The sequence below is a fragment of the Petromyzon marinus genome, chromosome 31, assembly GCF_048934315.1.
Source record: "Petromyzon marinus isolate PM22_M1 ecotype Great Lakes invasive population chromosome 31, UKy_Petmar_22M1.pri1.0, whole genome shotgun sequence".
NCBI classification, from domain to species: Eukaryota; Metazoa; Chordata; class Hyperoartia; order Petromyzontiformes; family Petromyzontidae; genus Petromyzon; species Petromyzon marinus.
The window spans coordinates 10,454,395-10,477,053 of record NC_133697.1 but is presented as its reverse complement, the minus strand read 5'-3'; the positions used below and the strand labels follow the sequence as shown (position 1 = coordinate 10,477,053).

The following is a 22,659-nucleotide window of genomic DNA, read 5'->3' as shown; positions in this document are numbered from 1 at the left end:
TACAGTGCTTATACATATTCAAAAGAGGTCTAACACATACATGTTGTGTCATGTGGTGTACCGTAGCAATAATTTTGTAATTTGACCTTTACCCTGTTATGTGTATGTGAGAGGCATGAGGATTGGCTGCTTGCCCATTCTCTTGAATTATGCTGGCTCTACAAACTGGCTAGTCCGGCTCATTTTACCGATGTTCTTTTGTGCATCTTTTTTCATGAAACCACTGCAGAATATGCTTTGTGTTTGTGTTCACTGGCAAAAGCAGGTTCCCGGGTAGTAAGTGCTATTTCCTAATTGCTTATGCCTCAAAAGTACAGAAAATAGCTATTATTTCCCACAAACTTTGCTTTTGTGACCAGGACATTGATATCTAGAAATTTACCTATTTTCAATGAGAAAACGGGCGAATTTATGTCTTTTCGTTCACATAAAGTCAGAAAACAATAACATATGAATCAAAATTAACATGTATTTCTATTAAAGTAATACAAAAATAATTATGAAAGATTTAGACACCAAGGCGCACTACCACAGGCGGGACTGGCCACAGCAGACCGAGTTCTCTTTGGGGAGGAACAACGTCAAGTGGGAGCCACTGGTGGACCCCCGGAAGGTGCTGATGCCACCACTGCACATCAAATTGGGCCTTATGAAAGAAATTTGTCAGAGCTGTAGATAAGGAGTCGGCAGCCTTCAAATACCTTCAAGATTTCTTCCCTAAGCTGTCTGAGGCAAAGGTCAAAGCCGGTGTCTTCGTCGGACCACAGATAAAGAAGATCCTGGAGTGCAAATAATTCCCCAAGAAGCTTACTAGTAAAGAGAATGCTGCTTGGAACAGCTTTGTCGCAGTGGGTCGTGGTTTCCTGGGCAATCACAAGGTCGAAAACTATGTGGAGCTGGTTAAGACTGGTAAAGAACTACGGCACAATGGGCTGTAGGATGGGAGCGTACTCGGAGGAGCAAGGCGAGCGCTTCGACCAGGATATACTGGACTTTGAACGCCGCTGCCATAAGCAGTATAATGAGAACATGATGGGAGACTACATTTGGGGGCTGATTCGTGAAAGGGATTTACAGTATAATCGTAAATCTCTAAAAACTCGCTTCTAAATCTTTTGTAGTAATTGTTTTATTTCTTTAGTATAAATACATGTTAATTTTGATTCGTATGTTGTTTTTTTCTAACTTTATGTAACAAAAAGACATATTTGCCGGTTTTCTCATTGAAAATTGGTACATTTCAAAATATCACTGTCCTGGTCACAAAGCAAAGTTTGTGTGGAATAATAACCATTTTCTATACTTTTGAGGCATAAGCAATTAGGAAATAACACTTACTACCCAGGAACAAAGATTGTGTTACATAGTGTAACTATTGACAAATTTTGTCCACATTGACAATGGGAAAATCCCATTCCACCTCTGCCTAAGCTTCAATATTACACACCTTGGCGTAAACTCTTTTCTGAGTTGGTGACTCACAATATTGTCTTTCAAGCTCACCAGCTTATCTGTGATTATGCTTTGGTGGCTCCAAGTGTGCCTGTGAGGAGGCTTAATGCCACGCTACCCTGGGTTTCCCTGCAGCACCATGTTGGGGAGGTTGGTGCGTGAAGTCTCTATGCCCACGGTGGTGCTGGGAACCTGTGTGTCATCGTCGGTTTCCCTCGCGTCCCGGCACATAATGAGCGACAGGAAAGCACGACGGTACGACTTCATGCGATAGGCGTACAGGAAGGGATTGACCACTGAGTTGGCATGCGACAGAATGATGGCGGCGAGAAGCAGGCCGTACGGCGTGTTGCTGCCTGGGCATAACAGGCTGATGCAGTTGAGGACGTGGAGGGGAATCCAGCAGACTGTGAAGAGGAAGAGTACCAGGAAGAGCGAGGTCGCTGTTTTGACCTCCTTCGTCAGCGACTGCATGCTGCGTTCCTGGCAATGAAATTCACTGCTAGGGGCATGGTTTTCAACGAAGTTTGGCTCTCTTCGCTTAGCTCCGTGGCATTTTTGGAATTAGTTTTGACTTTGACAGTATTTCTGATAGCACCTTTTTCAGATGATCGGACAGTCATAAATAAGTGAAAAAATACCTTAAATTTTAGTGTTTTAACACAACATTGAAACTCCCCTTTTTATGGTGATTTGTTGGATCCAAATTTAAGATCCTATCATCTACACCCATCCACGAAAATATCTTCTTATAGCTTCTCAATTAGCCATGGATAAACGTGGAATTATACTACTTTCCCACCAAGTCTAGGTAACTCTTCTTCTCCACAAAAAGGCTTGTATAATGTGAATTTAGTCTTTTTGAAGACCATTTTTGGGTACCTCTTTGTCGATAAACATGGATGTTAATGAACATTTTTTTACTCCTTATCCGTGAAGAAATTGTAGAACAGTATTCCCTCCTTATTCACGAGGGATACGTTCTGGAAATGCTCGTGAATAGCACGTTTCGTGCGTAATGATACCTTTTTATGAATTACCTTAAGTAAATACGTAAATAAGCCATTGAATAATGGTAATTATAACACAAACAAATTGGTTATAATAAACAAAGTAAAAACAAATAAAAGTATAAAATAGTGTTATAAGTTAACTACCTTAAATTATCTTCTTTGGTTCTTTCGGTAAAGTCACGTAGAATGAGAATAAAATAATAAATTGATAAAATAACACAATAATATTCTCCCGACGTTTCAGCCACAACACAAGCGGCCTTCATCAGGTGAAGGGACTCCAGCGCTGTCCTCCAGACAGTCTTGTCCCTTCACCTGATGAAGGCCGCTTGTGTTGTGGCCGAAACGTTGTGAGAATATTATTGTGTTATTTTATTTTATCAATTTATTATTTTATTCTCATTCTACGTGACTTTACCGAAAGAACCAAAGAAAATGAATCCTTGCAGTCACGAAATCTTTAAATCGAAATTTACCTTAAATTATGTTGATGCTGCGCATCATCACATTATCTCATCACTTTCTCGCATAAAATTCTCTCTCATCACTTTATTTCTCTCTCTGGGTGCATTCGTGTAGTCGCGGATAGCCAAAATTTCGGATAGGAAATTCGTGAAGAATAAGGGAATACTGTAATAAAATTAGTGTAGTGTTTCTGGGAATCAACTTCAAAGTGGCTCCTTTATCCACGTATCAACACAGATAATAAGAATCCATCTGTCTAACAAGAGTCTCCGTAGATCAATTGTGGCTATGAGTAATAGGTATAGGGCAGTATAGGTCTGTGGATTATAGGAGGTTCACTGTATGAGTATCAAATTTATAAAAATGTAATATTGATAATATAAAGTAATTTCACTGCCGATTGAAGGATTTCATTGACTGCTAGATGAGGCCTCTCCATGCTGTGTTGGTCATTTTATTTTACCATACTTCACCATTCTGGTTAGTGTGGTTTAGTGGAGGGAGGTGGGCTAAGACCAGTTCAGATATCGCTCGCCACAGAGCTAACCATGACTGGGAATCGAACTCGGGTAGCCTGGTTTATAGCTGGATACGTTATCTGCCTCTTTTCCATATTGGACGAAATGCAATTGTAACGAGCAATAAAAATGCTGGAGAAGGAGAGAAAATGTACTCTTAAGCCTACCAAGTAACTTTGCAGTCATGTAGCTTCATACTGAGCTAATTGAGAAGCCAGTAATCGGTTTTTATTTCGCGTGATGGTAAAAAATACCAAACGAGAATTTCACGTGTGGAAAAAATCAATTGTATAATGTAATAATGGTTGCTCATACGTTTTTCTGTTGTCTCCCTCCAAAAAGAGTTTATGGATTTTAGTCAGCTGTCACCAGCCTAAATGATAATATTGTCTTACCTAGGAAAGCTTCACTTCAGTCTCATGACTTTTTCAGGAGGGTCCTACATCAGTATGTATTTCGCCTGTTCAATTCAATTAGTGTTTGATGTGGGAGGAAACTGGAGCACCTGAGAAAAATAAAAACCCACACATACGAGGGGGTAACTCTCTTAATTGCCGTACTGCTGTCTTGCAGCTGTCTCGCGGCCATGCAGGCACCATTAAATCTGTACGGCTGCTTACACAAGCCACTATACCGACACGTAAAAAACAAAAAACACTAGCGCGCTACTGAATCGCAACGCTCATTGCTGCCGACGATTGCTTACCTGGGCATTGCCGGCGCCACCCCTGGCCTCGTTGGCGATGCGACGCAGCTGGTGCCGCACTTGCAGGAAGATGCGCGCGTAGATGACGAACATGATGATCAGAGGCGTGAGCACGCAGCCAAAGAAGTTGAAGTACACCATGTAGTTCATATCAACGACGGCCACGAAGTAGCAGTAGCTGTCGCTGGGCGAACCCTTGTGCCAGCCCATGGCCGGCACCAGGCCGATGAGGAAGGCCATGAGCCAGGTGAGCACGATGGTGATTAGAGCGTTGCGGTGCGTCATTATCACCTACGGGAGGAAGAAGGCGAAGGGTGGCGGTTGTGCAAGATGAGACAGCGCGCGTGGTCATATGTAAACGTGGAGGAGCCGTCTTTTAAGCAGCCGTCGTCGTCTAGAAATTATTTGTATTTTCCTGTTTGGTTATTTCCAAAGCATTCCGTAATGTTTGCCTGGTGCTGATTTGATTGCTTACATTTTTAGCACTGCGTGGGGTTCCCAAAGCACGTTTGTGCTGTACAGCAGACGGTAACAACCCTGGAAAATCGTTCGCAAGGGTTACCCATAGCATGCTGGTGTTATAACACTCATTCCAAAATTTTCTCGTAAATTTTTTTACTGCGGCTACTGCTGCTTATCAACTGAAACGGAGATTATAAATGCCGATGAGCTCACACACCCTGTTAACCCTTGCCCATTCCGAGACGATAAGTTGCAGGGTGGGTCCCATTCACCGGTGAATCTCGGAACGCGCAAGCGGTTAGCGTTAATTTTATTTAGAGAGGCGTAGCGCCATTGTTTTTAAAGACGTACTCACCACAGAACTGTAGCAACATGACCACACTTTATGATAGCTGGCGCCAAACTGTGCCACATGCCCTTCACATGGCCTTGTGGGAGTCTCGGTACAGATTAAGTTATTTTATTTTTTCTTCTGATCAGTATCAGAAGAAAAAACTGATGACGTACATGTCCGACATCACGTACGTCATCAGAATGGGAAAGGGCTAACTGGCCACATGTTCTGTGATAAAATATTCCTTGATATGGAAAATAAGACTTGACGCCGACAATGCCGTTCGCTGCACGCTCACCTTGTATCGAAACGGGTTGAAAATAGCCACGTATCTATCGACGGCAACAGCCAGCAGGCTGAAGATGGAGCTCTGCGTGAGCATGATGAGCACAGACAGCATGAGCACGCACAGCAGGAAGTTGTGGCGCGGGAGGCCCAGGTCCGTCATGATGGCGCAGGGGATGGCGACAGCACCCACGCACACGTCCGCCACCGCCAGTGACACCAAGAAGTAGTTGGTGACCGTGCGTAGGTGGCGGTTCTTCATTACGGCGACGCACACCAGCAGGTTGCCGACCGACGACAGCAGTGCGATGACGAGCTCCAACAGGATATACGGCACATTGACAGAGACCTGGCTCGGGCTTGCCGCCTCGATCGGCAGCGTCGTGTTATTGGCGCTCATTTTTACTTCCCAGAGGGTTCTTGGCCACAAGCTGCACCTCACGCGGAGGGTCTTCTGACGGCGGTTCCTCACAGCCGAGTAGCCTTGCTCGTTTTACGGTTTTGAGCTGACGGCTGAGAACTCGTTCCTAGTCCGTGTTCGACTGTCACATAATTTGGTGAGTGTGGAAAATGCCGCTTCAGCGAGTTGACGCTTCCTCAGGGCAGCAAGATTCTGGAATCGAATCATCACTACCATTAATAATTCATATTAACATACGTGATGCTTGCATTAACATATGCACGTTTATTGCTCTTGTTTGACTTGTCATGGCTAGTAAGCACAGCTGAAGTGTTCCGGGCTTCTTACAGTGTTTGAGTCTTTACCATTCACGGTGTTTTTTCCCCCCACCCCCCCCTCCCCAAATGTTGAACTCTTGCGTTAGCAAAACGCGAGTGATGTGAGCCGTATTTGGTTGCCAGTGCTTATGTACCTTCGTGTTGCAGCGGTCACGTGGGTGATTGTTTGACTTGTGTTTCAGGCGTGTGCATGCCCGCCAGTGTTTGTGGAGGAGTGTCATCGCCATCCATCAGTAGCTCTTTTTACAGTGTCGGTGATCCTACATGCCAATATTGTTGTCCCTATGTCCAATTTCCTGCCCCCTCTTCTCACCTGCCTCCATGTGCTGTTAGTTTTCCATGTGTTGACTGCCAAGCCTGTTGACTGTTGCCTGCACCTGTGTCTTGCCTAGTTGGCTTGCAACGCAAACCAACTTCGGCTAATGCCACCAGAATGCTTCTGCCCCATCCACACCCTTGACTGGCATAGCATGGCATAAGTGAAGCTAGCGCACTCAACTCTCTTTTTATGATTATGTAAACAACTGCGTCTGTGTGGGGCACACACATGTATATAGTTCATGGCAGATGTAAAACCGGCAGTGACTTCTGCTTGACAGCGGTTTACCTACTTTTTCCAGAATTTCCATCCATGTTAACGTCCTGGGACAATTTCACAAATGTGCTACATCAGTGGCACTCGGAACGAACATATCCAGAGTATGAATGGGTTTTGATATTTATCTACAACAACGGGTATATTACATTTTGAAAAATGCTGAACTGATGGGCTCAACTGTGCTCATCTCCAGTTTACAGCTCTGCGCAAGTTGTGGAAATTCCACGTTCCTAGAATGGGGTCAAGGCTTCATGGAAGAAAACCGCCATTAACGTCCCACAAAGTGGCCCTCGATTTACCCTGGAGGGCTGATGAAGGGACAAGGCGAAGGCCTGAGTTTAGGTCCAGCGTGAAATGTGCGCGAATAGGTTCAACCGGTTTTCCATGTGACCAGTGTGAGATTGCACAGTGCTGCCCTAAAACGCACAGCAGAGATGGAGCCAGGTCCATTTCCCAGATTAAACAAACTAGACCCTGCGGTCAGGTACAAGGACAAAAGCGCAGGCAGAATAGGTGGGGATTATGGTGGGGTGGTTGTCCTTGCAATGACTGACATTTATTTATTTAACAAGCCAGGGTGCTGTTTGTGAAAACTTGAAACGTAAACTATTATCCTGTCTTGTGATGGTATACCACGATCGCGGCAACCCCAGAGCCGTGGTAAAGCCATGAAAGCTTCAAGCTCCAATTTTCGTGGCAAGAAGCACCCTGGATTGTAAAATATCATTCAGCCTCTTGCAAGTTGATGATTTGTCACGATTTGGAGTAGATTTGTTAGCGCAAGTGCTGTTGATGAATGCCGACTAATACTGGCTTGGCACAGCTTTTTGTACGTGCGAAGTGCCAACTCTTACTTTCAGCAGTTATTTACTGTCGGATGAAGGTCTCTCGGCCATGCGGGTCGCCATCCCTCGTGTTTCTGAGATATCATCCATTGCGTTCCTGCAGAGGAGCTGATCTCATTGCTCCATGTACAGAGTGGTCGTTTCAACGGACGCCTTCTTTCCTTTGTCTGCCATTCCACCACCTATCTCACCCCACAAGCCATCGTTCTTTTTAGCGGCATGTGCTGCCCGAGGCGACCTTTCATGGACGGCCATTATGGTGTCTCCGAAGTGCATTTGGCATTGCATATAATTGCCTTTCATTGTGTTCGCAGTGCCTCTGTGCAACTTTAATATTGGAAGCAGTGAATTAAAAAATCCCTGAGCTTCCCCTGAGGCCTTTTTAAGCCGGGCATATGTTTTTTTCTGCACAGTATGACATATTTGCAGTTGTCTTAGAATCTAATTAACAGTTGTTAGCTTTATTATTAACTTAGCACTCCCACACCCCATGGTGCCTCTAAATGTTATGGTAACCCGAGATTCCCTTGCCTGCGGCTGTTGTGTTTATCCGTGTGTGCGTACGCTACCATATTCGGTGCACAGACACTCTGCGTGTATGTGGGTGTCTGTACAATATTATTTTGATATTTCTACGAGACACCCACAGATTTTGTGCCCCTGGTCAAATTTTAAACAGATGTTAAATATGGTTTGCCATTGCGATGTATAACGTGGCCACAGTAATTAATGACTGCTATTTTGCTCTTGTGAGTATGGAAACACTGCTTGCAGCCCTGAACCAGTGGTGGAAATTGCACATTGCTATGGCAGAGATGAGTCTCTCTGTAGAATTAACAATCGCATCAGATTCGGGGTAGCTGTGCAACTCTAACTTAACTTTTAACCACTGGGAAACATTCAACAGTTAGATGCTCCCAACTTCTCTATGTGGCTCTGCCGCTGTACCATATGCAGTGGACCCTAAGTGCAGAGCTCAGGGGGTGAGCTACGGTTGATTGACGTTTTTGCGAGTGTTGAGTACTTGTCAGTGTCTCAGGTGCTTTGGAGATCTACGTTACAAAAGCTTGCTTTAATTGCCATTAACACTGCCTTGTTGGGGGCTGGGGGACACGTGGCCCTCATGCTGAGTAGACACAGGTAATGTTGGAGATCACACTTGAAATTTAGATTTCATTTTAAGTTAAAATTATCAGATGCAATTGAAGAACTGCATCATGGGAAAGCCAATAATGTTGTTGAGTGGTGGTGAAGTGCCCTTTGTTAAGTTATCCACTGGGTGAAGTCTTACCCACTGAAAATGTATTTTTTGCCAAGCTTGCAGAGAGTTTATTACATACATGGCTGGCGATTAGAATGTGTGTGTTTTTTTAACACGTAGGCTTTCGCGAGCAGTATTATTCATAATAAAGGTTTTTGGGTTAGATCGCGTTATTTATAAATGTGTCGCAACCCTCCACCACCCGACACGGCCAATCAGTAAGAAGAAGTAACTAATTGGCGTTTTGTTAACTTGACACATTTCTTACTGATTGGCCGTGTTGGGTGGTGGAGGGTTGAGACATTTATATTTACGCGATCTAACCCAAGAACCTGTAATATGAAGAATGTGTTTTTGTTGGCTTATGTGGTTGAACTGCTGGGATGTTAATTAGTGGCTGTTATTTCAATGAGTTGTTTGCTTAAGCTATTGATAATCTCTGTGATTATATGACTAAAATGTTGCAAAGTGTACATTTGACAATTTACCAGCGGTCATTGCATTCCCACGTCACAAGTAACATCTTTTAAATTAACCACGACTAAATTGTGGGGAAAAAAGGTCAATGTCCACACATTTCCACAAAACATGAGGTTTACTCTTGAAACGAAACCGTGAATCTCAGTCGTTTATCACCTGGTTAAATATGGGACGTTGACTAGAAGAGCTCAGCCTTGTTTTTTTGTTATTTATATTTCTGTTCTGAGTTACGATGGCTGACAAAGAACATCCCGGCGGATGGCACTGACAGTTGTTTACCTTGGTGCAGGCCTGGTCCCTTCCTCGAGATGTGCCGGGCGTGGTGCTGCCTTTTCTTATCACCGTTTAAGTTTCACTGGTACCGCCAACACAGCCGACACCACCGTGTCACTGCCAGCGAAGAGAGCGTTAACTCCTCGGCTCCCAGAATTCCTCTGTGCGGGGGTGGCCGTGTGGTTGCGACTTTGAGTTGTCGCTTCCACCATCGTGGACACACGATGGCGATTGCCGGCGACACGCGAATGGGCCAGGGTTGCCCTAATTGTGCCACTCGGGATGAGCTTCGGCGACACGGGGGTTTTGACCAAAGTTGTTGAGTGGTGTTGGGTGGGGAAAAAACACCACTGCTAATTATTTTAACATAATCCCTTCTGACAGCACGGACCTCCCTAATTTTCAGTCTGCGATATGCACATGAGGTGTGGAGATGAATTCCCAGAGACAAGCCATGCTTACGAGGCGACGACATACAAAACAACCCGGCATGAATAGGTCCGCAACCTTATTGATGTACTGCTTAATAGAGGCACCTTGCTGCCTAGCAAGCAGATGTCACACTCATGTGATGGCTCCATGTCAACAAATGTGCACATTTGAAAGGAAGCAAGATACAAATTCGACTGGTTTGAGCACAGACGAGGGTTAAGTGTTAACAGCAAATGGCGGTTGCATGTCTAGTGTCTGCCTTTAAGTCCTGGAGAAATCAGTTGTATTTCCTTCTCAGAGGCAAAACACTTCAACTGTTTTCAAATCGTTCCACGCACCCAAAGGGGCCATTGGGTCTCTCAGGAAATGTTTATCCTTGGAGGGCTCTTGCATGATCCTAAATACAATTATTTAATTAGCTCATTCTTTTAGCTTTCAGCCTTCAATGAGTTCTTTGAATTGTATTTGCGTGGCGGTGAAGTTAAAGTGATGCTGTTATAAATGCCCAATTCTTTAAGTGCCAATGCCTGATATAGGATCCATGCAGGAGCACCACTCCCTGCCTTCTGTTATTTAGAGCAAGAACGTTAACAGTTGCGGAGGCTTAGGCCTCCCTTAAAAACAAGAGACTTGTCTCAGTCAATTGTTACCGAGTAAAATGAAGGCAAGTGACTCATTATTCTCACTTTGTCTTGCAACATTATGCTTTGATGTTACATAGTGGTATAGAGTCCACATTCCAAAGTCTTATCCTTATTGCCCAAAATCATGTCAACTATACTTTAGCTTGGAAAATCATATTTGCACAAGTGCCAGGGTGTTGCTACAGCATTCAACAATTCCCTTAGCATAAGTGCAACGTGTATTAGTATCGATTCTTGAACAAAAAATACATGAAATAAATTGCGTGTGTAAGAATTGATGTTTTTCAATCTTCTATACATTGTATGTTATGCCCTCCCTTGACCCCTACAGCCAGTAGTTGCTGCAACATTCATCACGGTGTAAAAAAATAATCAATTCGATATCGAGTTGTGGCCTTGGATTTCCGGAGTCAATCTTTACATGTCCAAAATATACAGTAAATAAAATTAATGTGGCACTTGTTGCCTTCTTGCAGAAAACGTAAAGCAGAGGACCAGGTAGATGAGGTGGCCAAGAAGATCAAGTTGGAGTCCATGCAACAGAAGGAAGAGGAAGAGAAGATGCTAAAGGTGGGCATGTTCTTGTCTGTACGTACGCATGGCTCCTTCCGTATGTGTGCATCGGTGTTTTCCCAGTTGCCTCGCCGTATGTTTGTGTGCCCTGTTTGTACGTACGTCAGTGCATTTCTATGTGGATGTGGGTGTGTGTGGTTGGGTGTGTGGCTGTGCTTGGTGTTGTGGAGCAGTGTTCCGTCGTTAGCACACTGAAGTATGAAGCTGGTGACCTGGTTTCACTTCCCAGACACGGATAACACCAGCGGAAAGTCAAAACCAGTCGTTAGGCCTCCCCTCTGTTGATTCAGTTGTAAATTAGTATCTGATACTGTGTCTTAAAAATTAGTACTTGGGCAGGCAGAGGTGGTTTTGCACCACACCACTACCCATTGTGCATTGTGCTGCACTTGCCACAGCCGTTTTTATGGCTATACGTGGAATGTGTGTCTTTTTTGTGTATGGGCGGTTAACGACGTGTTTGCCAGCTGTGCTATGATCCCGGTGACTCGGGTGTAATTCGCATTTGTTTTGAAGTAACGCCAGTGGCAATTGTTAACTCAACCTAGGCTGGCCTGCGGCTAGATTGACTCGGGCTAAAATGAGTGCTAGGTGCAATGTGTCAACAATCACTGGGGACGTCGGCACAAACACAGACCACGGCACACCCACTCCATGCTGTGCACCAGGTGTAATAGAAATTCGCCAACAGCACGTGCTCCAACAGTCTCTAGCATTGAGTCAGGGCATCTGTGCGATTGCTTTATTAAAGTAACTCGCCATAACTGAGATTGTGTGCATTTTTATTGCAAACTTAGTTTGACTTGTTTTAAAATACAAAATCAACGAGGATTCTCGATGCAATGTGATGATTTTTGTTGTCTTGAAGCGTTGTGTGTTCGTGTGAAAATCTATGTATATTTGTATGCCGCTTGCCTCTGTTTATGAAAATCAGTGGGAGGTTCAATAACATTTTGAGGAGGCAGCTCCAACAGTTTTAATTTATTTCAAACCAACCATGGGAATCCATAATACAGATTTTTTGGGTTTAATCGCATAAATATATAAATGTCGTTAAACCCGCCACCACCCGACACAGCCAATTAGTAAGGTTTGTCACATAAACAGAACATGGCAATTCGTTCCTAGTACAGCACACCAATGTGTTGGAGAGCAAAGCCACAACATTTACAATCCGAGTACGACGTTTCGCCAGTAATTACAACTAGCTTCATCAGGCGACAGCCAGATTTATGGAGAAATTCTGTGGAAATAACCCAGCCATGGGAAACTTTTCTTTACTGATGTCCAAAGAGGACTTTGAATTACCTATGACAAGCCATACATCAATACTCTCACCTCGGTCACTTTTGTCACTGTGAGTGGTCCTGCAGTGACTGAGCACGCTAAAATGGGAAACACATTGTTACCTGGTCGCAAATATTCCCCTCTGGTACCCGATTAGTGCAGCTAAGATGCTTTCGGTGAAAAAAGAATGTCGTTTTGAAGTCGCTTGGCTGCGGGCCGTATGAAATGTCACGGGCCGGATGTGACTCAGCTGCTCTAGGTTCTTCAACCCTGCTCTTTCCCATGCCACGGTTCTGCCTGAAATTGCAACGGCCGCAAGTGTGGCAGCTTTTCATCCTTGACGGCAGAGCCTATTCACAACGCTGAATTTGCTGCGGTGTTGGTCCTGAGCATCGGTGCCCCCCCCCACCTTCACCTTCCCCAGCCGCCTCATCACCTTCCGCCCTTCCCTTGCGGCCGTAATTGGCGGGACCGAGATTATCCCGAGCCATCTAGAACGCACAAATGAGGCGCGGTGTCCCTTAATCCAGCTCGTTAGTTGCATGTGGCTGCGGTGGTGGATGTAGCTGGAGGGCCCCACAGTGCAGGTAATTAATGCGCCGGTTTGCGGGGAAGGTGGCTGCGTTATTAATAGGCTCCCCCACGGTGAATGTGCACGTCGTTTAAATAACACCCCCTGTGCAAGGCCTTGTTTGCAGAAAGAGGTGTCAAGCGTACGGTCACAGCTGTTTTGACGCGTGCCCATTAAGTGCAATGAATGTGTGGAATTCCAATTGTTTATTTAATTAGTAGAGCCAAATAATGAGGTTGCTTTCATGATTGCCAAATGGGAGTTGAAAATAAATTCGTTGTCATACGGCTCGTCTTATACCTTCATATCATTGGTTGTACACACATCAGCTGTCTTCTACATAGGTATCTCGTCTTGTACACGTAACCTCCTGCATTGCACATACATATCTCATATTGTACACAAGTAACCTGTATTGTACATACGTATCTTGATTGTGTGTCCTAGCTTTTCGAATGTGGCTTTGAGGCTTCCTTGACGAGGAAAAAAAAACAGGGTTTAGGTGCGCTCTGCTGATTTCACTGTTGCATCACTCTCGTACTTTTTAATAGAACACCACTGCAGTGGTTTGACTAGAATGTTCCCAAAATATGTTTTTTTCATTATCAAACCTTCACATGGAATCTACAAGATAATCTCTATAATTTCAACAATATATATTATTTCCTCTTAAGTGCATATTGCCTGTTCATGCCCCAACAGAAGCAGAGCAATGTTATCTGGAGCTTCAAGGATGGCCTGAAGAGCTGCAGCGATGAGATTGACCTCAAGGAGCTGCTGATTGCCAACAAACAGGCCGTGCCATCTGGCGAGTCTGCGGTAAGGCTTGCGGCGATGGCCCCGAAGTAAGAAATTCAACAGCTGATCTGAAAATCGGCGAACCACAGAATAAGTTTTGAAGGACCGCAGGTTGTAAGGAGAAATGTAATGTTTGGGGGATAAGGTTAGGATTATGGCCAATAAGATTTTACTGATGGACCACGCCATTTTTGCAGAGAAGCAAGTGTTGGGCACGATTGAGCCTCCCTGTACAAATTAGGGTGGACACAGATGCTTTTTGTTTTCTTTATTACAACTCAACGCAAGCCCGGTACAATACGCCGATCACAAAACGGGGGTGGGGGGGTGAATAGAAACTCTGTGAAGAGCAACCTGATTTTGGCGCAACAGGACCCTATGTAGGGGGAAGAATTGGGTTCACTTCATCACCAAATTGGGGACCATGTGTGGGGGCATGAAGACTTATATCGAGGAGGGGTAAGGGGGAAGTTAACTAACATACTGGGGGAACAGGTGGAGGGGGGCAGATGACTTTGTTAATATTACACTTGACATTATGATGATGCCATATATCCAGGAACATCCCACCAATACTCTTTCAAAAATATCCTGCATTGGGATCTTTGGCCAATGTGTTTTTTTAAGAGGAGAAAACTTAAAAGCAGATGGCGGTGAGACCGTAAGAGCAGTCCTTGAAGGACGTATCAACTATGTAACAAGGGGGAGACTGAAAGCCAGATGTTGGTGCTCATGAGACTGTCAGAGCTGCTCTGAGATGTCCAGGATTGTCTTTATAACAGTTGCGAGATCTGGCAGAAGCAATTATAAGGCGTGATTGGATCAGCAGCTTTTGCTGTTGACCACTTAAGCATGTGAGTGTGGGATGCAATCCGTACTTGATTTCAGTTGTTAATGTATAAACAGGCTTTTGTTTGTCTTTCCATTCCCCTGTGCGTTGCTACCAGGTGCTGGAGCGCCTGGCTGACGGGATGGCGTTCGGTGCGCTTCTGCCATGTGCAGAGTGTAAGGACGGGCAGCTCGTGTGCATGAGCGACGCTTACCGCTGCTCGGGGAACATCTCCGGCTGGACTAAGTGCACATTCAGCACAAAGACACCCAAGCGCAATGAGTGGATCATCCCAAAGGCAAAGCGGGGGGGGGAGGTGGAGGGGAGAATTGTTAGCACCGCGTCGTGCCATGGCTTTTACAGGGGTAGGATGTTCTCCGAGTGCTGAGAACGTGTGTTTTTAGGGAACGCATGGAATTGATTGTTACCGTTTCGCATTTTACCATTGTTTGGTTTAACTTGTATGTTTTGTAATTTTTGTGTTTTTAAAGCTGTGCTTGTATGCATTGCTTTTTAGTATTTGTGATGTTTATTTTTTTCACTCTCCAATTGTTTGATAGCATTGGTGTGCATTGTTTTTAAAGCTTAATTTGTACACATTCCAACTAAATGCATTTTTATAAATCTCCCAGTCTCCCTTACAAAAGAGACTCCAGTCTCATTGAACCCTCATTTGGTGTTAAGTCTGCTTTGCCAGCTCCCCATCATTTCCCCATGTTCAGATCCAGGCTCAAGTATTTCCTCTTCTCTTGCTGTGTATCTCTGAAATGTCATCATTTACAGCTGTACTACATATATGTCTATATACCTCCGATTAGCACGGCAGGTTAAGGTATGAAAGAAGTCCAGCATACAAACATGAGTCTCCTTTCCCTCTCTGCCCTATGTCATCCTACTACTCACCCTCTTGCCCACCAAAAACAACCTCTAAGAAATCCTTTCTTGTGCATCATCTAATGACGTGTTATCATTTTATACCCGTATCACTTCAAATTGTACAAACTGTAAAAGTCATTGATCAATTGATTCTACATCCGGCACCACTCTCTGGCTGCCCCCTTGTCATCACTGCCCTGCCTAGGAGTTCAAGGATGTGCCATTCCTGAAGAAGTATAAGTACAAGCAGCGCGAGCGCGTCTTCATGTCCGCCCAAGCTACTACCAGCCCGCCGCGTGCTGCCACCGTCGCCACTGCCACCGTCGCCACTGCCGCAACCAAAAGTGGAGAAGCCCCCGGAACCAGCGCTGGCGCAGTCCCAGGTAACTGGCAGAGGGTGGGTACCGGTCCACTGGTGTAGTGCCCTTTGTTTAAAGGAAGACGAAATCCAGATAAAAAGCGATCTGGTGCTATTTTATAGATACATTGCATGAGCTGTTTGTCCCGAGCTGTGTGACTTGACTTTGAAGTTTTGTTAATAGAAAGTTACGGCCACGTGACTCTCAACAATACCGCTATGGTGCCTTCTGGTAGATGTCTGCCATGCTGGAATCCATTCACCTCCACAAAGTGAGAGCTGAGGGACCTTGGCTACTTTGATTCGATGAATTGTCACGATTTGGCATCACTATTCAGTAAGCAAATGATGACCTGGCTACGTTGATTACAGTGCATTTAGCAGTAATAATGGCTGTGGAGGTCATGTAAATCAAATACATAGAGCGTTCGCAATTTAAGCGATTTTAACACAGAATTCAATTAATGTATCATGAGCATAAAAATAAATTTTCATCGATGACTCGATGCATCGTTAAATGTTAATGAAATACCTGTCGATTGTTTTGTGGTTTGCATCTTGTCTTTGAGTGTCTATATTTTTCGATATGTCTACAAATATCTTTGTGTCGGTCCCATGTCGTGTGTGGTCTCCAACGCGTGTTGTGTGCCCCCTGCCTGACTACTCTCGTTGCTCGCTGCCGCCGTTTTCCCATGGTGGGGGTGGGCGCAGGAAAATTATTGGCCGGCAAGGCGTTGTGCTTGGTGGGGAAGCTGCAGAAGAGCCGTGATGATATCAAGGCACTGGTGGAGAAACTGGGAGGCAAGATGACCAGCACGGTCCCCAAGGCCGATTTCTGCATCAGCACCAAGAGTAAGTGCTTTCCTCCTCGATGTGTGTCCAAAGAGTGATCACCCACGAGTGATCATGAGAGCAATCTTTGTTGAATGCCTTGAAACACTGGGCCACATTTTAGAGCAAATGACATCAAAAATTGTCACCACCAGCACCTGGGATTGCTCCCAGCATCTGCGAGCAACGACTATGACAACTTTGGTATATTCATGGCATAGGGTGATGGTGTTCTGTCGAGTCAATGAAAATGCAGTTAAAAACTATTTTTGAAGGACAATGATTGTTCTGCAAAGCACACAACACTGAGCAGCCATGTGATCTCTATCTTTGATGTGATTGGAAGTTGCCACCCGAGTTGTGCCCACTAGAGGGAGCGATCAGCTTTGGCTTGCTGTTCTTTGTTGTTGTTAGCATATTGTGCAACAATTGCGGATGAGGTTTTCCATCAAAAATTGCCCTAAAATGGCCCTCTTAATGTCGTGAAAGTCATGGGAGGGCATAGTTTGGTGAAGAGGTTATCACGACCAATGGCACTGATGGGTCCCACAGTTCTAGCAAATTCAACATCTATATTGAAATGATCACTGTTTATCATCATCACCACCACCACCACAATCTGGCTTTGTTTACCGTTCACCAATCTCTGTGTGCCCACTCAAGTTATCATCTTAGTAACCTGCCCTCCATTCTGGACCTGTGACAGTAAACACAATGCTGTTCATCGTACCTCTTCATATATTACACTTTTGCGTAACTTAAAGATCATGTAAGGTATGAAAAGGAACAACAACACAGGCAATGGGGGACCAACACCAGATGCAGTACATATCCATAGATGTCTTTGCTGTCATTGCACAATGCATTTGCATTCCATTTCCTGATTGTCCACTTTCCACTATTATGAGTTCCTATTGGGCACAAGTCGTCATCAACTCTACATCCTCCTTCGCGCACTCCCTTCTCTTCTCCTTCCCCTACCGTGCAGAGGAGGTGGAGAAGATGTCAAAGAAGATTGCGGAGGCTCAGACGTGCAACGTATGCGTGGTGGCGGAGGATCTGCTCACAGAGGCCTCGGGGCGGCCCTTGGCTGAGCTGGTGTCGGCGCACCGCCTGTCGACCTGGGGGGCGCCAATAAAGGTTGAGCAGGAGCCAACGGTGAAGACCGAGCCAGTGCTGGAGGTTCCCAAGGAGGCGTCGGCTAAGAGCAGCAAACGAAAGTCGGAGGGTATGCGCCGTCGCACGTGGGGCAGAATGATGATGGCGAATGCTGGTTGCTCAGGCCCTGTTTGTGGTTTAGGTCCGAGCAGGCTTGAAGGATGGCGCGAAGACATGCTCAAACATTAATTTGCGGAACCTTACTGAAATATTGAATCTTCAAATCGATGCTTTCATGGATAAAAAAGGCTATTAATACGTGACATAGGTTTAATAGCTCAATTAATAGATCACATACGCGTAATTCACTATGCTGAATGTTGGAGAAACCTTGCATTTTGTTAACTGTCGTGTAATATATGAACCTTATGACAGCACCCCAGGGTACCATAGTACCCCGTCTCTCGCATAATGTCCGTGATGCAGTAATTTTTAGTCTGTTGATGATCGGCGATGCGGCAATCGACTCATCTCGACGAGCTGGACACGATGCACCACTACGGTGCGTACCGCGAGCGTTCGGGGTTTCGGCGCAATCGTCCTCGCTGCATTTTGACATCACGGAGTAGCACTGATTTCGGATTGATTGGTACCCCAGTCGTGGAGTTAAGTACACCCCTGGAAAAAAAAAAGTGTCCCAGAAATAAAATATTTTATTGCCACAGCTATTTTGTATTATTTGGTACCCCGGGGTACAGCCATAAGGATGATATTGTGGAAGTACATTTCTGCTCGTGTGTATTTACTTGTGAATGTGTGGTGTGTGTGTGTACACCTGTGTGCTTGTATAGGTCAGAAGGCCGAGGCGAATAAGCTGAAGCTGACTGTGAAGGGTCGTGCTGCCGTGGACCCCTTGTCTAGTGAGCCAAACACTAATCTACAACACTTAAATTGTCTTCATACCAATAGGTTTTGTTGGTGACATATATGCGTTGCCGTGTGATGTGAAATGAAATGCACGTCCTCCCCCCCTCTCACCGGCACACCGGGGCCAAGATTGGACCCACTCATGTTGGAGTTATTGCTTCCCCTTTCCCCCGGCCGTAGATTTGGTGGATGTGGCCCACGTGCTGGAGGATCGTGGCATGATCTACGGCGCCGCTATGAGTCTGGTGGATGTTGAGAGGGGAACCAACTCGTACTACAAGCTGCAGCTGCTGGAGTGTGACCTCAATCGAAAGTGAGCGTCAGATGCACGCGCGTGCCAGAGCAGGCCAGGACAGGCCATCCTCGGCTATGCCATTTGAAGGGAACGCAAACCCTGGGTAAAGTAACCGGCCAGCCAAGTGGCCTGGTGGCTTGCACGTCCAAATCTAGTGTTAGAACATGCAGCATGTGCTGATGAGCAAAGCACTCTTTGAAGGAATATGTTTAGTTCAGTGTGAAACAATGCAAGGCGGAGAGGTGGTTAATGGGGTTAATTCTGTTTAACAGCATTCTGCAAGCACTGCTGAAATTCTCGATTCGAATCTGGATTTCATGCAGCTGAAATTAAGTGGAGTGGAGTTGATGGTTTCAGCCTGGTCACCAATTTACTAATGAAAAAAATATGTATTTAAAAAAAATCATGTCAGCATTTTCCATCTTTCAGGATTTAACACTCAGGTTCTCATATCACAAATATTGTTTGGAGGACATTTTTTATATATATATTTTTAAGCGATTCTCGAAGTAATTTTCTGATATAATCTTCTCGAGCAGTTTTTGGACACTCGAAATACTGTGTCTCCTGACGAAATAATCTCGGTATCACAATTGTAATATAAAAGTGTATAGAGGAAAGTAACAAGGAACATTTTATATATATGTAGTGACTGACTCAGAGACACTAAGAGTAGGAGGCACTCTATTTATTAAACGGCCTTAACAGTTCACACTTGGTAACTACGGTTCCCAGTCAGGACAGCTGGCAGACTGCCTGACTGGCGACGCCGAGATGGTGAAGACGGAGACGACGGCAAAGACTCCAGCAGCACGACGGGGATCCCACTCCACACGACAGCCCCGAGGGCCCCTCCCGGGGCCCCTCTTATATTGTCAGCGTGGCCTGGCTCCGCCCTGGCCACGCCCCCCTTCTGGAATCTACTAGCGGGTTCTCGATGTGCCCCTTCCGTAACCTTTCCCCTAGATCCCTCTCCGGTCTATCACGTGACCTGTTGTCAGTCAGGGCTGCTGTGAGCTGCAGATCCCCTTCCCTGCCAGCAGCCAGCGCTATGCTGCTACGTTACCGATTCTATGTCACTACATACATACAAGAAAGTGTGAATTCACAATTCCCCTCCCTTGCAGATACTGGGTGTTTCGCTCATGGGGCCGCTTGGGCACGACGATCGGTGGCACCAAGCTGGAGAAGATGAAGAGCCGTGAAGACGCGGTGGAGCACTTCTGCCAGCTCTACTACGACAAGACCGGCAACAAATGGAACGCCCGCAACTTCGTCAAGTACCCCAACAAGTTCTACCCGGTGGAGACGGACTACGGGCAGGTACGGTGGCGCTTGCTTGCGGTATCCAACACTCTGTATGTGCGATGGTTTGTGAACTGCGCGCGTTTGTGAAGATCCGCAGAGGGCTGTGAGGTGACGAGACGATGGCAGTTACAGTAAAATGAGCTGTGAACCCATCTGTGCATTCGTCCCTCTTATGCATTTGGTTTTCTCTGGGTAGCCACATTTCATCCCACATTCAGTTCGATCAATGAGGTCGCCTCATTTTTCGAATTGGCCAAATATCCCAATGCAGATAAAGGTACAGCACTAGGCATTTTCTTGCTCACGCCACTTTGCGAAATGGTCTCGACTAGATGGCTCCTCGAAGAGGGTATTTGGCCTACTCCTCCACGCTGGCCAGATGTCTTGGAAGAGGTGGGACTACTTTACCCCACCACACATGACCTGCCGATTGACTAACTATATACTGCTATGTGGACAGAGGCGGGAGGGATTTTAATAACACTGCCGTGTCGGGAAATGGAATTTAAATTTGACTTCTGAAAAAGACACTTGAGATTCAGGTAAGGCTTTTCCAGATAAGTGAATGACATTCGTTGTATTGTGTTCTCACGTGGGCTCACTCCACTCGATAAAGTGCCTCTGTTTGGATCAGGTTGTTTCGGGAGTGCAGCTCGTGTGACCGCTCACGAGTTCACCTCTGGGCATGCCTGCTTGCAGGATGATGAGGACATTCATGATCTGAAGGCCATGGCGGGTACCAACTCGAAGCTGGCAAAGCCGATTCAGGAACTGCTGCGTATGATCTTCGACATAGACAGCATGAAGAGGACCATGGTAGAGTTCGAGGTGGGTTGAAGCCACGGATCATGTGTTTGCTTTCCCTAAGACCCCACCGTTTGCTTGTTAGAAGTGATTGGGTGTGCCTGCTGTTGGTGGTGGTTCATTACTTCATGTTGTCGGATCTTCCCCGCAGATCGATCTCTGCAAGATGCCTCTTGGAAAGCTGAGCAGGAAGCAGATCCAGAGCGCCTACAGCGTGCTGGGGGATGCACAGAAGGTGCGTGTACAATATAATGGACTTGAAGGAGCGTGGATCATGCAGGCTGCCATGTCCTTTGCTCACATATTCACATAGCACTATCTATTATCGTTGAGGATGTGGTGAATGGCAAGGTGGCATATGTGACTTCGAGGTGAGAGCACTGAGCTGGCACCGCTAAAATTTTGGGTCCGAACCGTGCCCGATTAAAATTCGGTTAAATTTTGATTTAAAGCTTTCGTGACTGCAGTGATTCATTTTCTTGGTCCTTTCGGTAAAGTCACGTTGAAGGGAAACAATAAAATATATTTATTGTTTTATATATATTTTATTGTTTCCCTTCAACGTGATTTTACCGAAAGAACCAAGAATATAAAATTCGGTTCTCAAATGTCGCGCGTTTTAGGGGCCATCCATTTAGTCGGTATGCAGAAATCAACTTGACCCCTCCCCCCCTCCCTGTACACACGCGTACTTTTTACACCCCCCCCCCCCCCACCTGCGTACGTATGCTTGACGCACCTCCCCCCCCGAATCCTATAGAATGGCCGATATTTGATCCACGCAGAAACGATCAAGGATTAATAATATTAATGTGTTTAAGCAAACAGATAGTCCACCGCCGGACTATCTAAATAATTTGAAGGCCAATGTAGACATTATTATCGAGGCTTCATCCTCCCCCCCCGCGTTTTCTATGCGTAAGTACATTGTCAGTAGAACCCCCATACGCAAGCAAACGCATTTGGGTTAACCCCCCCTCCCCCCTCCATGCGTACGTACTAAATGGATGGGCCATTATGGTTTCAGCCCAGTCACCAATGATCACACGAAACTACCCACCACGTAAAGTTCAGGCTTGCGGTTTGGATTAATTCCAGCTGTGAGAATTTAAAAAAATAATATCACTTTTACTGTCATGCCATTGTCTCATCTTACTGTGTCAAGGATAATACGCCAATGCTGTAACGTTATTTTCGTGGCCCCTTTTTCTGTCAGATCTCAAAATTAACGATTCATCTCAAGACATGATACCATCGCAAGAAATTACGCCGATACCACATTTTGCATGTAACATGCGTCGTGTATAACTACATAATTACATTGCAGCATAACTGGATTTTATAAAGCAATTAAAATCGAGCAAGTTGTATTGTGTGTGTGTGTGCTGTTGTGAGAATATCAATGTGACTTGTTCAGGAGATTAAAACCTATTTGATGTGATGAAATTAAAAAGTGGTAAAATGCCTGCGGGACGGCCACACGTGAAACAAAAATCTGATTCATACAAATTGTTTGTGTAAACACGTGTTTTAAGGCTCGCTAATAGATGCCTAGGAAATATCTCAATTCTTATGTCTATCTGAGGACACTTCGCATG

General features: G+C 45.3%; 1 protein-coding gene and 1 pseudogene across 1 annotated transcript in view; one reads left to right on the top strand and one right to left on the bottom strand.

Moving 5' to 3' along the window:
- The window catches only part of PARP1 (poly(ADP-ribose) polymerase 1), a 36,430-nt gene that overhangs the window by 5,682 nt on the left and 8,089 nt on the right, over positions 1–22,659 (top strand). The window contains exons 5-15 of the mRNA XM_032964004.2: positions 10,983–11,076; positions 13,640–13,756; positions 14,683–14,862; positions 15,646–15,823; positions 16,510–16,650; positions 17,618–17,857; positions 18,579–18,647; positions 18,835–18,967; positions 20,077–20,272; positions 20,957–21,085; positions 21,213–21,296. Coding sequence (XP_032819895.1) covers positions 10,983–11,076; positions 13,640–13,756; positions 14,683–14,862; positions 15,646–15,823; positions 16,510–16,650; positions 17,618–17,857; positions 18,579–18,647; positions 18,835–18,967; positions 20,077–20,272; positions 20,957–21,085; positions 21,213–21,296 — 1,561 coding nt within the window. The remainder of the gene's footprint in view (positions 1–10,982; positions 11,077–13,639; positions 13,757–14,682; positions 14,863–15,645; positions 15,824–16,509; positions 16,651–17,617; positions 17,858–18,578; positions 18,648–18,834; positions 18,968–20,076; positions 20,273–20,956; positions 21,086–21,212; positions 21,297–22,659) is intronic.
- On the bottom strand, positions 1,482–5,635 carry LOC116947825 (adenosine receptor A1 pseudogene; annotated as a pseudogene).